Genomic DNA, 17,030 nt, shown 5'->3' on the forward strand with positions numbered 1-17,030 from the left:
TATTACTGTGTGAAAGGGGCTATTGTTGCAAACTCTGCTTTTAACCCTGGGTAAAGGAATGTTTCACACATGTAATTTAAAGCAGTTTTAGCAATATACAGTAAAGATTTTAGGAATGTTTACTGTGAAATCTCAGATTATGAATACCCAGGATAAATTTTTAGCCCCAGGTTAAGTATGAGTAGTGTGAAATATGAAACAAACCGGGATTCAGTTTCCCCAGGGTTTAAAATGACCCAGCTTAATTTTTTCATACAGTATGTGAAGTGTCTATCCAGCAGTCTGTTTGTAATTGGTGTTGTATTCATATTTGCAGTCTAAAATAGTGCATAATACCCCAAAATATATTTTCTAAGAAAACAATACAAATGCTCATAACAACAACACTTAATGGACCCAGGCACAGTTCTGTGTTTATACCAGATAGGACAACCCTTAAAAGGATCTTTGTCGTGGCTCACGTGGCTAGGCCACTGTTCTTTATACAATGTCAGTGCAGCTTTAGCACCTCTGCTTTTTTCCGACAATCAAAATAACTCCCTCACACTGCAGGATGATGCAGAAAAGTTCTCTGACAAATGCAAGGACAATAAACATGGCACTGTTCCAAAATAAGAAAAATGTCTGTTGAAACAAAGAAGGAATTGAAGTCTTCCCACTTATGCCAACTCCAGGCTAAATGCCAAACTAAGTATCTTTACACTGAGTACACCTGCCAATTCCTCCTTTACTAATGTTACTTGTGAATTTTGCAAGGAATCCCTTTATGTTTTTAGAGTCTTTGCATCAGTTTTTTCTGTGCAGCTTTGTTCCATAATGCTTGTAAAAAGAGCCATTAGGTCCAGTTAAAAGCTGTATCAGCAGCAAGCTGAATTGGCTCTATAAAAGCAGATTCACTCTGAGGAATTGTTTTTAAATCTGTATTATAAGATATATGAATCTGATGACTCATTTAACCATCCCTTCATTAATTGTTTTGGCCTGAGGAGTTCATTGAAGTAGCAAAGAATGAGGTGGGAACATGTTTTATAAGATGTCTGCATTATATATGCAGACTGAAGAGTTGAAGATGTGAAGTTGGAAGATGAGTCAGCTTGTGTCCTGATCGTTAGAAGGAGTGCATATGTTACAAGCCATCAATCACCCACCATAGCACATGGGTGTTAATGTTTTTTTTAAACAGAACTAAAAAAGCACAAAATAAATGATTGTTTGATCCTAATTGACCCGTCTTTCTGTACTTCTATTTTTATGAAGAAGATAATTTTGCATTGAACCTCAAAACACAGTTCAGACACCAGAGTTTAAAGAGCATTTACTGTATACACCATGCTATGGTCTTACACTCACACAGGATCATCACTTGCCCAGGATTTGTACTGCATGTTCTTGCCAAAGTATTTTTTATCAGAACCAAGCCACCAAGAGAAGACAGCTAAGGGACAATAACAGAAATGAAGTAGCCTGCTTGTTTTAGAGCGTATTTCTGTTCTTTGTCCAGCAATTTAAATTTGTAAACCAAACTGAGCGGGGGTGAAGAAAAGAAAGAGAGAAAGACTTGGCAGGTCTTCTTTAGAGCTTTACACTTCAAAATGGTTATGTGTGAGCAGTTGCAGACTAAATCAAATGCTATTCCATGCTACGTCATGGTGTAAGCTAGCACTTGATAATTATCCAGCAGGACTTTTAGAATTAACATCTCAGTTGCCAATTATAGTGAGTCTTTATAGAGCTGCTATAATAATTCAGATGTTGCAGTCAGCCCATTTCAGTGTTTTTCTTTTTTTCACTAAACAAATAGAAATAGATAAATTTTGGTTTTTAATTTTTTTTTAATTGTTATACTTCAGTGAACAAGACTGTCCTCTTAGTAGTGTAGAGTTCAAAGAATCATCTTGGAGTTGGCATCCACTGGTATTGGTAAAGAGGTCCAAGTGGGCTGTGTCAATGTACTTGCTTCTTTTGAGAAAAAAATTTAATTTTACATTCAGGAATTTACATTTTATACGGTCTTAAATTCCTAAAATATTGTATGCAGTATGCCATAATATTTAGAAGTCATTCTATTTTAGTTAACACTTTTATAGAAAGTGGCTTAAGTTTTATCAGTGTTGAGCAGAATTGACTCTTCAAGGCCAGTGCAGTCCTAAATCCACTTTTCTCGCACAGCTGTGGCAGACTCACTAAGTTGGCGATGCCCTTAATATGGCTCCATCAATCCTTGGTGTACTTATGAGATGACATAAAGCTATACTTTTTTAAAGTCTTGGGTGTCATTACTGAAAGGTAGAGTGTTTGCTAACCTCAAACTGTCACAGAAGATGCTGACCTGTGGAATTAAGCAGAACCTAAAATAACTTGTAAATGCAGAAATCCCTGATGCAATGTTCCTCCTGTGCATTTCCATCCAGGTTTGAAAACAGGTGGCACAGGCTCATCTAGTGGACAAGGGACTACATATCACTACACCTTCCATGGGGATCCACATGCCACCTTTGCTTCTTTCTTTGGAGGCTCCAACCCTTTCGATATATTCTTCGGCTCTGGACGCCAGCGGGGAACCACCAATGGCACTAATGACCATGGTGGCGATCATGACATGGACATTGACATGGATGGAGATGATGATCCTTTCAGTTCCTTCAGCCACTTTGGCTTCAATGGTATCAATGGTTTTCATCACGGTGGAGGTCGAAGACATCGTAAAGAGCCCCTTCACAGCAGCCGGAGGAAAGTACAGGACCCTCCGGTGGTGCATGAGCTTAAAGTGTCTCTAGAGGAGATCTTCCATGGATGTACCAAACGGATGCGTATCACTCGCAGACGACTGAACCCAGATGGAAGGACAATGAGGACAGAGGACAAGATCCTTAACATTGTTATCAAGAGAGGCTGGAAGGAAGGGACCAAGATCACCTTCCCCAAAGAGGGTGATGAGACACCTGAGAACATTCCTGCTGATGTTGCATTTGTGCTCAAAGACAAAGGACACCCACTCTTCAAAAGGGATGGATCCAACATCATTTACACAGCCAAGATCGGTCTTAAGGAGGTATGTACTCTTCATCGTTCGGATACAGTCAGTTTTCTGGCCATTTGGTTTACACCATTTATTTTCACCCACAGTATATTGGTTAATAGCCTGAAATAATAGTCAGTTTTTGCACCTGTGTGCTTTTTTCCACTCTTTCTTGATATTCCCTGACTGGGTGTCAAAGCAGACTGGGTTGTTTTATCAGTTGGCTTCTGTAGCCAAAGAATAGACTGAGCCAGACTTAGATTAGACAGGTTTACTGCATTCTCAACACCAGACCACCCTTTGGCCTTTGTGCCCTCACTTACATGGACTTACAATGTAAATTAATGGGCTTCATTTGGTATCAACCTCGCCGAGTCCAAAATAAGTGCTGACCTTGTTAACCTGCACAGCTGCTAAATTTGGCTGCATTATTCTCCCCATGCAAACCATTGTTGGTTTTATTGTCCTTCATTATCCCTGCAATATCTGTGCCCTACCATTTCATTACGAATCATATTATTGCATAACATTGTAATGTGAATATAATATATACCTGAACATGTCCAGTGTTAATCTACCATAGCTATAGGACACATCATGCTTGGTGACTGTAGAGTCCCTCCATGGCTCAACGTCATTGCTGATTTACTCTCTCTCCCACTTCAGTGTGAGAGCACAGGAATGTCATGGTGCGGTGTCATACGCCAAAGCAGTGTCCTTGCTTTGAAAAAGCGAGTTGAGCCAACCTTGAAGAGTTGAACTACGCAGATAAAATTGTCATGTGACTAAACCGTCACAGCAAACAAGCAGGTGAAAATCATAACTGTAATTGAAAAGTTAGATTTCTGTGAATTGTATTTCTGTTTTATCCTGGCATAGTTTTAATTATGAAAGTTTAGGTGTTTATGACAGCCTGATGGGATTCAATAAAGCTCCGGAAATTCTGTCCCAAGTTATCAAATGCTGGAACATGATGCTTTTTTAAAATCAAAGTAATAATTTAAATATTAATGGGCTGACCTGCTGAGGATAATAACTACAGTCTACAGTAACTGCATATATTTCTGTTTGTCTAGTGACCTAGAAAACCACAGTCAGTTAATAATTTATATTGACAGTGACATCAGCAGAAATAGCCTTAATGACAGTCTTGAATGATGTGTTTTAGAGCACCAGTGTGATTAATGGTGAAAACATTTTCTTGTCTTTCTGGTAACTTTACTTTTGATAACTTTTACCTTGGCAGCTCATCCAGACCAGTCAGCTGTCAGCTGTCTCAAACAATGTGTCCATAAGATTTCCAGCTCTACAGCGAAAAGAGCATTTTGGCCTTTTTACTATGTCAACCATTGATTTAAATTTCCGAAAACATCTACAGTGCCAATTTTAACTGTCTGCTAATCGTTTCTGAGACCTTTTCAGGGCAGTGATTTACTTTTAAAGGTCTCGCTCATTAGATGCCCAGAATGAAACTTGATAAGTGGCAGTGAACATCACAAACTGTTTTGCCATCTGGTACCATCTCATGCATACTGATGGCAACTTGCCCCACAAATTTTCATCTGCCTGTTTATTGTAGACACATTCAGAGGACAGATTTAGCATGGATCTAGACTGTTCTCAGGTATACATTGCCTTCAATTCAATATCACTTTTCATTTAGAGATGTTCTTAGTGGAACCCCAAGGCACTGCTTTAATTAGATCTCAGAGTTTCTTTAATTGCCTGCTGGTAATGACCATGGGTTTGTACAAGAGCAAGACAGCTATAAGGTTGTTGTCTGCTGGTAATTTCTATACCCATTTCCATACCCATCAGCAGGACTAAAGAGCCCTAACAGTGGTGCTGAGGAAACACTGGGCCACATGATGCTATCTGTACAGTGATGCTGGATTATTCAAGACAGCTCTGAATGTGATCTTGCATCAGTAAAGTTAATTGATTCCCAAACTGATTCCCCCGTAGTCTCTGCTGCTAAAACATGACAATAATAAGCTGTAAAACACAATAATAAATTGCTTTTCCCATTGCAAAACTACGCTACTGGCATACCTATAGAGGCGGCAGCCAATGAGCGTGGGGATTCAAAGCAGTGAAACAAAGCAGGTCACGTCATTTCAAGATGGTGAAATACATTGAGAGGTGACCTGCATCATATATAATTAAAAAACATTTATAGAAAACTGTTATGAATACAGTTTTCATTTCAAGTGAGTGTTTACCATTCAAATCACTCTTCACAAAATGTATTTCTTAATGTGTACAGCAATTTAAATAAGCACCTAACTACTACTGAATGCAGCTTTAATATGTGCAAATATGTGACACGCTGTGCTGAACCTATATGTCTATGTTTACACAGCAGTTGTCAGACTACATTTGTCAGTCCTTTGGAGTCCTAAATACAGTTCTGTTCTTACATATTTTAATTATGAAAGAGTGACAGCAAAATTGCAACAAGTTGCGAATAGTTGCAGTCAACTGTCTACTTGTCTGTGTCGTCATTGGCATACTTATTGCATGATCTTGCTAAGTGGGTTTGTAAATATAGATGTAGCCTATATATCTCTCTAGTGGAAATGTTCTGAAAACTTCGTACTGCTGTCCAGATCAACGTCAAACCTCTGTCACACCTATCTTTGGACCATAACAGCATCTATTTTATTTTCAATATCCTTTAACAAGACTATGTTCAGTAGCGGTCTTAGTTTAATTCTGCAGAAGTTCTGACATGAACTTTGGTTGTTTAATTGTTGTTGCTGTTTGGGAAACATCATCATTAGCCAGAGTTGAGGAGATGCCTGGCAACTTGTCAATTGTCATGGTCAACTGTTTTGTGAGAGTATCAGCTACTCCCTTCTTTCCATGAATCCCATGGCTCCCATCCCCCCAGCCCACACTGCTGATGTCTGTAGGAAGGAGCTGATGTCATTCTGAACACATTTTCTCATCCCTTGAGGCAGCTGCAAAGCAGAGCTGTCTGGCAATATTTGTGCTTGGTATTCACAGAAAGTTCATGAAAAGCTTTTCCAGCATAAGCTCACATGCAATAACTGCAGGCTCTTCACTGCACACAGCTAAGCTTTAATCTTTAAGTCTTGAATTTATCTATATTGTGTTAGATATTCGTTATCCTGATATTTAAAGGAATAGTTTACCCAAAAATGAAAAATCTGTCACCATTTACTCCCCATGAAGTTGTTACAAACCTGTAGGATTTTCTTTCTTCTGTTGAACATAAATGATGATATTTTATAGAATGTGAGTAACCAAACTGGTCAGATTGGTTCAGTTGTCCACATGGTCGCTGACCCCCATTGACATCCATAGTATGGAAAAAATACTATGGAAGTCAATGGGGACCAGAAACTGTTTGTTTACCAATAGGGCTAGGTGATATGACGATATTATCGTATATCGACGATGTCTTGCAAGTATCGCAATGTCGATAATAAAAGTCAGTTACAGACGATAATATTGAGAAAAAAATTACAAATAGGCCTATATTTAACTTAGCCCCATAGTTACCATGCAGATTTATTCACATGAAATAGCATGAATTAAATATTTTGTAGCCTATGCTATAGTAGCTAAATATTAGGGAATAAAAAAATCTATTCTGGAATCACTTAATTTACTTAAAGGGTTAGTTCACCCAAAAATGAAAATTAGCCTGTGTTTTACTCACCCTCGAAGCATCCTAGGTGAATATGACTTTCTTCTTTCAGACGAATCCAGTCTGAGTTATATAAAAAATTGTCCTGGCTATTCCAAGCTCTATCATTGCAGTCAGCGGGTGTTGCAGTTGAACAGTCCACAAGTCGTCAAATAAAGCGCGCACATCCGTAATAAAATGTGCCTCACACGGCTACGGGGGAGGCACGTCATGATAGAATACCGGACGTGAGAGAAAAGTGTTTATTACATTTGTAATATGGATATTTTTCTTACAAAAACGCATGGATTCACTACAGGAGACCTTTATTCACCGACGGCTTGTGGTCTGTTCAACTGCAACACCCGCTGACTGCAACGATAGAGCTTGGAATAGCCAGGTGGGATCTTAGAGCTTTAGCCCTTATATAATGGAAAGTGCAAGAAATCTGTTAACCTTATCATACTGTAGGATTATATGAGCCACTGAAGTCATGAATTCTTTAATTATTTTTAGGCATACATTTTGGCATAACTTTCAGAAAGCCCAGAGTATGCCACCAGTGTTTCACTAGCATTATGATATGACTAGAAATGCTCATAAGTACCATGAAATTCCAGCATCACAAAAATATTCTCAGCATAAAACTAATATCACCATATCTGTATCTAGACTTGCTTCAACTTCCATGTGATTTACATTCATTCATTTAGCAAATGCTTTTATCCAAAGCGACCTACAAATGAGGACATTATTATGGTGTTATTATTGCTTGCTTATTTTGTTTTGAAAATGACTCCAACAATTTGAAAGTGTTCCATCTGTGGAAGGAATATAATTTTAGTTCCATGGTAACTTCTGATTTGAGACACCACAGCAATTTATGTCCTCAGCTGATTTTTTGGTTGCTTCATTAGCTCTGTGAAATGAGAGCAGTGGCCAAAATTAACTTTCTGTGCACTCAGCTACCCCTTCTGTAGCATAACACACACACACACACACACACACACGTCATGATAGAATACCGGACGTGAGAGAAAAGTGTTTATTACATTTGTAATATGGATATTTTTCTTACAAAAACGCATGGATTCACTACAGGAGACCTTTATTCACCGACGGCTTGTGGTCTGTTCAACTGCAACACCCGCTGACTGCAACGATAGAGCTTGGAATAGCCAGGTGGGATCTTAGAGCTTTAGCCCTTATATAATGGAAAGTGCAAGAAATCTGTTAACCTTATCATACTGTAGGATTATATGAGCCACTGAAGTCATGAATTCTTTAATTATTTTTAGGCATACATTTTGGCATAACTTTCAGAAAGCCCAGAGTATGCCACCAGTGTTTCACTAGCATTATGATATGACTAGAAATGCTCATAAGTACCATGAAATTCCAGCATCACAAAAATATTCTCAGCATAAAACTAATATCACCATATCTGTATCTAGACTTGCTTCAACTTCCATGTGATTTACATTCATTCATTTAGCAAATGCTTTTATCCAAAGCGACCTACAAATGAGGACATTATTATGGTGTTATTATTGCTTGCTTATTTTGTTTTGAAAATGACAACAATTTGAAAGTGTTCCATCTGTGGAAGGAATATAATTTTAGTTCCATGGTAACTTCTGATTTGAGACACCACAGCAATTTATGTCCTCAGCTGATTTTTTGGTTGCTTCATTAGCTCTGTGAAATGAGAGCAGTGGCCAAAATTAACTTTCTGTGCACTCAGCTACCCCTTCTGTAGCATAACACACACACACACACACACACACACACTTGGACATCCCCACATGCTTTCCCACATTTACACAATCCAAGTCCGAACTTCACCGATCTTGTATGAAGTTTTTTAATCAAATGTGAATTGAAATATATTTAATATATTTGTTTTCTATTTAATTGCTCTACTTGAATAATCATAACATTTTATGTACACTGTCAAAAGTTTGGAGTAATTACGATTTTTAATGTCTATGAAAGAAGCTTCTTATGCTCAACAAGGCTGCATTTTTGTTCTTCTTGTGTACTTTCTATTCATTAAAGAATCCTGAAAAAATGTATGATGGTTTCCACAAAAATATGAAGCAGTTTTCAACTGCTGAACTGGATGCTTCAACTGTGATAATAATTAGAAATATTTTTTGAGAACCAAATCAGCATATTAGAATGAGTTATTTTAAATTGTAATAATATTTCTATATTGTTTTTACTGTATTTTACATCAAATAAATGCTGCCTTGGTAAGCATAAGAAATGTCTTTCAAAAACTTATGGTAAAAGACTAAAAGGGCTATGGTAAAAACCTGTTAAATGATTAATGGTAAGTTCCTTTATACAGTGAAAAACTGAAGTACATATAATAGAATATAAATCTATATTTTACAGGGACATTTTTGGAAGTGCAAAAGAAAAAAGTAATCTTATAATTTACAGTTAAAAAAAAAAAAACAAGTTGACATTCCCGGAAATCTGTGTGATGCTTTACATTTGATCGTTTTTCATTGAAATAGCTGTGTATCGTCTTATGTGTTTTTCTTATCCGTTATGTACATTGTTGTTTTATATGATTTCTTTATGTTAATGTTTATTGCATTATCTTAATGTCATGTTTGTTACCATGGTGTTTTTTTGTGTTTGTGTTTGTGTATGACACTGCACCTTCTATATAGTAGTATTTAGTATTTATATTTTTATTTATATATTATATAATCCTGTATATTTCAACCAGTCCAATAGGGCTGGGTTTTGACACAAATTTCTCGATTTGATTCTCATTCACAAGCTTGCGATTCGATTCGATTCGATTCAATATCGATTATTTTGGATATATATCAGGTACAGTACATGCCAAATTTTCCCAAGGAAAAAAAAATCCATGAAATACATGAGTCAGTTGGTACATTACTATAATATTGAAGGTTAAAATTGACTGATTTGTTCAAATTACACTTAATGAAGTTTTTTTAAATAATAAAGTTACAATTACATAATATTTCTACTTCAATTAATTTTTTTTAAATATAAACATAATGGTGGCTGTCATAAAAACTTGATGGATTTATTCAAACATAAATTAAACATTGAAGAACAGTCAATGTTTATTATGAATATGTTATATGGTGCATATATTTAGCAAAATGCCCCTCTCTACGGTTTATTTTTCTATCTGACTAATGAGTTTATGGCCACCGAATAACGTTGTTTCTGAGGTAAATGTGACGTTACGTGACATTGTTTACAAGATGTTATATTGACATAAGACAGGATATGGATTGTAAAGTTGTACTCTTTCTTTTAACTTACCTTCGGATGTTTAGTCATGTTTATTTTGTGCTGAAACTGGTATTAATGTGGAGGAGATGAACAGTTCACGTGCGCCTTGCGCTGCTGTGTCTGTTGATCTGAGGCGCTACAGCGATCTCAAGCTGTCACTCCACATTAAACAGCGCCAAAACGGCATTTATTGTTTGAATATTACAATACAATGGAAAGAATTTGAAATCTGAGTACCAAAGCACAATGCTTATTGCGATTTATTGGATGGGAAGTGCCCTTCAATGTTCTGTCCATTAACTGAAAACAGGCTAGACTAATCGATTCTTAGGATTTAAGAATCGATATCGTTCCGAAAAAATGAGAATCAATTAATATCGAGATATCTATATTTTTTTACCCAGCCCTACAGTCCAATGACAACTTCGAAACTCCTGAAGTGTTTCCAATTTTGTGTGCAAATGGTTCGTGGGCGTGACATCCTAGGCTGAAACTAAAGATTTTGAAGCCCACAAAACTGCATCCATCCATCCGGGGGGTTAATAAAGGCCTTCTGAAGTGAATTGACATGTTTGTGTAAGAAAAATACCCGTATTTAAAACTTTATAAACCATAATCTCTAGCTTCCGCAAACTGTTGTACACTCGTTCATGAGAGAGTGGCGTTCTAACGGGTGATGTATGTAGCGACTCAGCTCATGGGAAATATTAATAATTAACCATAACTAATTATAATTAATTATGAATATTTTAGATCCGCTGTAGATATTTAGCTGACCTCTCAGGGTCAACTGTCTTGTCAATTCTAAGAACGTTAATTTCCTGGTTAAGGGAAATAACTTCCTTACTGTACAATTCTACAAAAGCTTGTAGCATAAATCTGCATGATTAAGTGACTCCAGTTATAAGCAAACAATGAACCACGTCAAGTGTGATACAAGTAAGGTTTTATTAACTACATAAACACTTAAACTAGTCTAACATACTACATAAACACATAAACTGGTCTAACATCCTACATAAACACATAAACTGGTCTAACATACACATACACACACACACACAAACCGTTGGTATAGGAAAGGGATAAAGCTTAACTCAGTACAGAAAGAGGTATAAGGAATGAAATTTATGGAACCATTTTGAATATTCAGCAGATCTACACCTGAGGGATACGTCAGATTCTTAGTTCAAACACACCTTTGTAAAAAGGTGTAACTGATACTTAATGTATCAATTAATAAGACTAAGTTTGATACTTGCAAGTCTCATCTGTCTGAAAGAAAGGCTTGATGCAATCTGAAAGTCCCAGTGATCCTTGCTGAATTTTGATGGATGAATGCACTATTTTGGCCTTTAAAATCTTAAACCCCATTCACTGCCATTATAAAGCTTGGAAGAGCCAGAACAGTTTTTAATATAACTCTGATTGTATTTGTCTGAAAGAAGAAAGCTGTATACACCTAGGATGCCTTGAGGATGAGTAAATCATGGATTAATTTTATTTTTGGGGTGAACTATCCCTTTAAAGCTGTTTGTGCGGGCGGTATGTTATAAAGTTAAACAACAGATTTTGGAAATTTGGTATATTAACATTTCAGCTAATGATACATTTTTTTTTTTTTTTTTTTTTCAGTACTATTTCTAAAAAAAAAAAAAAAAAACTGTAGGAAGTGCACAAGTGAGATATATCAGAAAATCAGAAATTTTCACTTTGATTTAAACAGTGTTTTAAGTGTTTAAACTTGCCCCATGTTGTGTTTAATTGCAGGTTGTTCAATCAAGAAAAAAACAAACAAACAAACAAATAAATACTAGTATGTTATTAGAATTGTTGGTTGCTAGCATTTCATTGTATGTCACACTGTTACCTGGCTGTTAAACTGTAAAACAAACAATTTGGATGTTTTAATAGACCCAGTGCTTCATTCTTGCTCCTTAGACTTATGCTTTGTAGTTAAAGAACAGTTTTTAGCTATTCTAAAGTATTTATTCAGGTTCAATCTGTAAAACTTCAAATGTTGCTAACATATTTTTTACGGTAAAGCTCTGACAACCACTACTGCCACTCAGACAGATTTTACCATAAATTTCACACATTGTTTTTAAACCGTGTACTATATATACACACTTACTATTTTTGTATAAACTACAGTGGGTACGGAAAGTATTCAGACCCCCTTAAATTTTTCACTCTTTGTTATATTGCAGCCATTTGCTAAAATCATTTAAGTCAATTTTTTTTCTTCATTAATGTTCACACAGCACCCCATATTGACAGAAAAACACAGAATTGTTGACATTTTTGCAGATTTATTAAAAAATAAAAACTGAAATATCACATGGTCCTAAGTATTCAGACCCTTTGCTCAGTATTTAGTAGAAGCACCCTTTTGATCTAATACAGCCATGAGTCTTTTTGGGAAAGATGCAACAAGTTTGTCACACCTGGATTTGGGGATCCTCTGCCATTCCTCCTTGCAGATCCTCTCCAGTTCTGGCAGGTTGGATGGTACTGTACATGTGCTCTCTGTGCCTGTAACATCACAGAGGCATCTTACACTAGGTCTCTATGTCGCCATGTAGAGTTTGTGCTTAAGTGTTGAAATACCATCAACGGCTCTCGCACTGACTTCACTTTGCTTTTTTTTTGTTTGATAGGCATTGTGTGGCTGTACAGTGAACATTCCCACCATTGACAACCGAGCAATCACATTGCCCTGCAACGATATCATCAAACCAGGCACAATCAAGAGACTACGTGGAGAAGGCCTACCTTTCCCAAAAAATCAGTCTCAACGCGGGGATTTGATAGTGGAGTTCCAGGTGCGCTTCCCAGACAGAATACCACCCCAGTCCAGAGAGATCATCAAACAGCACCTACCACAGTCTTAGAGGAAGTTCAGTGGATACATTGTATGGTTATGTTTTTCAAACACGTTTTCCCCAACAATACAGACGCTGAATTCGAAGAGGGACAAATATGTCATAAGGACCAGAGGCTCATTTAAAATTTTGTTACAGTTTTACTTAATTTATTATCAACTTCTCTGAACATGTGGAACACTGACTTTTGGGATGTTGAAGAAGTTTGTTATGCCGAGGTCTGTGGCTTATAACCAGGACTTTATTTTTAGAAATCTTTTTTTTTTTTTTTTTTTCTTTAGCAGTTTTTTTCTCGTTATCAACGCGTTGAAGGTAAATACAAAAAAGTCAAAATGACTGATTTGTTGAATGGAAGGTTAATATTTTTGGTGTAATGATGGAGATGAGGACCGCTGGCTATTTACTCTGGATTTGAATCTGTTATTTTGTAGCAGATTAAATTCCCTTCCCTTGTAATATTCGATAATCTCGAATTCCCTTCCCTTGTAATATTCAATAATCTCGTTTTAAAAGAAGTGTTCTGTGTAAGACAACTAAAGCACCAGCAGAGCCATTTGGTAACTATTTGATATATTTCCACTCCCTCAACAGTCTACAGGTGCTTTCTGGTAGTTCTTGAAGTACCAGGTACTGGCAATTATGCTAAACCTTTGGTGGGATGATTACAGGATTTTTGAGGTCACAGAAATTTTGAGTGCCTTAATGTGGCTCAAACCAGCTATTTTAGTTTTATTAGCATAGATCTATGGGTATCATTGAAACAAATATACTAATTAGATTATTTTGTCATTTCTATACCCAAAAATAATGTATGGTAGTAACCATCATTAAAAGGGATAGTTTGCCCAAAAGAATAATTTGGTCATGTAGTCATCTTCATGGTGCTCTTAATATATGATGTTATTGTTTCTGTGAAAAACGAGGAGTTAGCTGGAAGGATATCCAGCTAAAAAGGGTTAAAAAGTACTGTATTCTAAAGTAGAGGAAAGTTCTCTCTCTCTCTCTCTCTCTCTCTTAATTTAACCAAGGTGCAAAGGGGAAAAAAGACAAAAACATAAAAAAACAAATCACCATAGGCAATATTGTGTATAGTCAAGTTATATTATAAGTTTTAAGTATTTGACACATCACATGGATCATACAAAAAAACATATCTTTGACCTAGACTGTCAAGTTAATATGTACACAACATTTTACGACTTGGTCTGACAAACCGTCCTTGCTAACAGTTATTCATTATTTCATTGACTGAGAGAAGGAACATTTCAGTGAATAATAAATTCTGTGAATAATAAATTCTGGTCTGTTTCTGTGTCAGGTTGTTTTGCCAAAGTTTGACAGCTGTAGTCAAGAACATCTTAAATACCACCTTTTGTGTTAAATGGAAAAATAACATAATTTGAGCTACATGTGGGCAAAATAATGTTTAAATAATCTTTGAGAAGGGATAGCTATTGGAAAATGCTCATTCATTTACTTTAATATACACCCCACCCCACGCGTTAAAATACACTCAAACATCCTCCGAAGTACATGACAGTCTCAGTAAATTAAAATGACCATTTTTAATCCTATATGAAAAAAATGAAAGTGAATAGAAAAAGTATGTTACTTTATATTGATAAAACTGTTTGAAGATTGATCTGACACTGACACCTGTGGAAGTTTTTTTTTTTGAAACACAGGCCTTCATTGTTCAGTAAGCACAGCTAGAGCTAGAGTTATGAGGGAATTGTTTTTTGAACAGCTTTTTACTACAGCAGTTTCGGTATACTGTATTTCACACTTTTAAACGTGAAAAAACTTGCAATAGTTCTCTGTATTTTAGTTTAGATTTATATAAAGTGCAAAATGTCCCTTTTAATCTATTTGTGATGTACCATCTTCCATTAGTAACAGCAGTCTTTGAGTAACAGTATTTTCGATTTCAACAACAATTTTAATATTTCCAGGGATCCTTCCAGGATATCTCTTATACAGTTGTAACTATGTCATTTAAATCATTACTGTATTTGGTGATAAAATGAAAGTACGGAGGAACATAACCTTTTTAAGGACTGGTGTCATGTTGTTTTATTATGTGCTGGTCTATTCTTGGATTGTTGTACTCAAGAGATTCTCACCATTGTACTCAAGAGATTTTTGGACATCCACTTCTGTTTTGAATTTGAATGTCAAATTGAAAAATTCACATGTTTATTACTTCTGTCCTCATGTATGAGACAGTATTAAATGCAGCTTTCTGCACCCACTGGAGGATAAATCAATGCAGCATGCAAGCGGTGTGTTAGTTTCCTGTGATTCAGAGAGATTCGGGCTTTGAAGTTTGTGTGTGTGTGCACGTTTTTGTGACAAATGAGGACATAAATTTGTATAATGACAAAGGTATGACATAGGTATTACAAGGAGGAGATGACTTTTCAGGACATTACCCCATGTCCCCACTTTTCAAAATGCTTATAAATGACACAGAATGGAGTGTATTGAAAATCTGAAATAGCACAAAGTTTCCTGTAAGGGGTAGGTTTAGGGGTAGGGTTGGTGTAGGGCAATAGAATATACGGTCTGTACAGTATAAAAACCATTATGCCTATGGGTTGTCCCCACTTTTCACAAAAACAAACCTGTGTGTGTGTGTGTTTGTGTGTTTCTGTGTGTGTGTGTGTCTGTGTCTGTCTGTGTGTGTGTGTGTGTGTGTGTAAAGTACAACTGAACTCTATCAGTACACTTACAATTCACTTTTTTGATGCTTTATAAATAATTTCTATGATCAAGAAATAAACCACAAAATCTTGGCAGTAAAGCAAAATAATAAGCATCACTGTGTTTCAGACAGAATGAAATGTACGGCTAGAACACAGAGAACACAGACTGGCACTGTCCAAATGAGATGACAAAACTGGGCACACAGGGTAACCAAAATTGAAATCAAAATATTGACAACAAATCTGAATTTTAGTTGTAATTATAAACAGTTCCTGTAGTTTATACAGATGCAGTTAGCAAAGGTTGCATGTTGTATGACTCCAGTGCTGGAGTTTTAAGTTTCTAGTTATATTTCAAATAAATGTTATAAGAGTATAATCTTTGAGGCGAAATGTTTGCTTTTATCTATTTTAAGTACATTATAATAAGTCTACGTGACATAAATGAAGAATGCTTTCATTATGCGGATAAGTCTGACAAATGGTTCATGCCACATCGCTTGACTCAGAAATGATCCTCATCCCTCTGAAATGAACCAGTGAATCAGACCGTTCTCAGTCACCAAGAACATTTGACTTAGTCAACTTCCCTTAAGTCATACAAAAAACATGATTTAACAAGTTAAATTAACTAAAGGTGTTCATTTAATTATTTCTTCATGAAGTACAAGTATCAATGTCCTGTTGATGGATGTACTGCTGACGAAGTATAACATCTCTTAGTGTTCATTAAAAATAACAAAACATTTCATGGTTCACTGCGTGTCTTGATTTGTCTGATTATCTGTCACAGACATGGCAGCTCCATTAACTGCACTGCATTCCTCTAACGGATCTTCCACTGACTGTGTGATCTGAGAAAATAGCACTGACGTTCCACTCGGTTCTCTATGGAGTTCATACTGTGCATGTAAATGAGCTGACCAGGAATTGACCTTAAGAATTTTGCATCATATAGGACTGTATAGGATACATCGACCTCAGAAAATCAGACAAAAAGACTGGAAATAACAATCCCAAAAAGCACTGAGAATTTTAAACATGATTATCAAAATAAAATTATAATAATTAAATAATTAGTCACTGAGAGGACAAGTCTGACTGGCATGTATAATGTCACTGGTGCATTTCCACTGGCTGAACATGTGAAAGTATGAAAGTCCCCTTTTTTCATCTTTACAAGTTTAATCTGAATTGTTTGACATTGTTGAAAATACTCTGTAACAGCAGGTCTGTAACCACCATAGACATTCAGGGGGAAACATGGCTGCCAATATTCAGATTAGTGTCATTAATATTTAGAAATAGAAATCAGTGTCTGTGGTGCCCCTTAAAGTGCATAAGAAACATTTTCCCCTTTTGAACTGTTTGAAACACCCATCAGGCATTTCCTTAACTAAAGGAAATGTATGTTTATTTTTGTTTGTGCTCCCCAGAAGTGTTGCTGACTCATTAGTACTCTAGCCTGTCACTCATAA

At 36.2% G+C, this 17,030-nt stretch overlaps 1 protein-coding gene across 1 annotated transcript; it reads left to right on the forward strand.

The window, feature by feature from the left end:
- The first annotated feature begins 1,592 nt into the window (after nucleotides 1-1,592).
- LOC107601995 (dnaJ homolog subfamily B member 5-like) lies at nucleotides 1,593-15,149 on the forward strand. The gene is made up of 3 exons (XM_016294372.1): nucleotides 1,593-1,602; nucleotides 2,412-3,052; nucleotides 12,623-15,149. The coding sequence occupies exons 1-3, from the start codon at nucleotides 1,593-1,595 to the stop codon at nucleotides 12,854-12,856; spliced, it is 885 nt and encodes a 294-aa protein (XP_016149858.1). The 3' UTR covers nucleotides 12,857-15,149.
- The last annotated feature ends 1,881 nt before the right edge of the window (nucleotides 15,150-17,030 follow it).

This window comes from Sinocyclocheilus grahami, unplaced genomic scaffold (assembly GCF_001515645.1).
Source record: "Sinocyclocheilus grahami isolate Dianchi unplaced genomic scaffold, SAMN03320097.WGS_v1.1 scaffold317.1, whole genome shotgun sequence".
Lineage (NCBI taxonomy): Eukaryota > Metazoa > Chordata > Actinopteri > Cypriniformes > Cyprinidae > Sinocyclocheilus > Sinocyclocheilus grahami.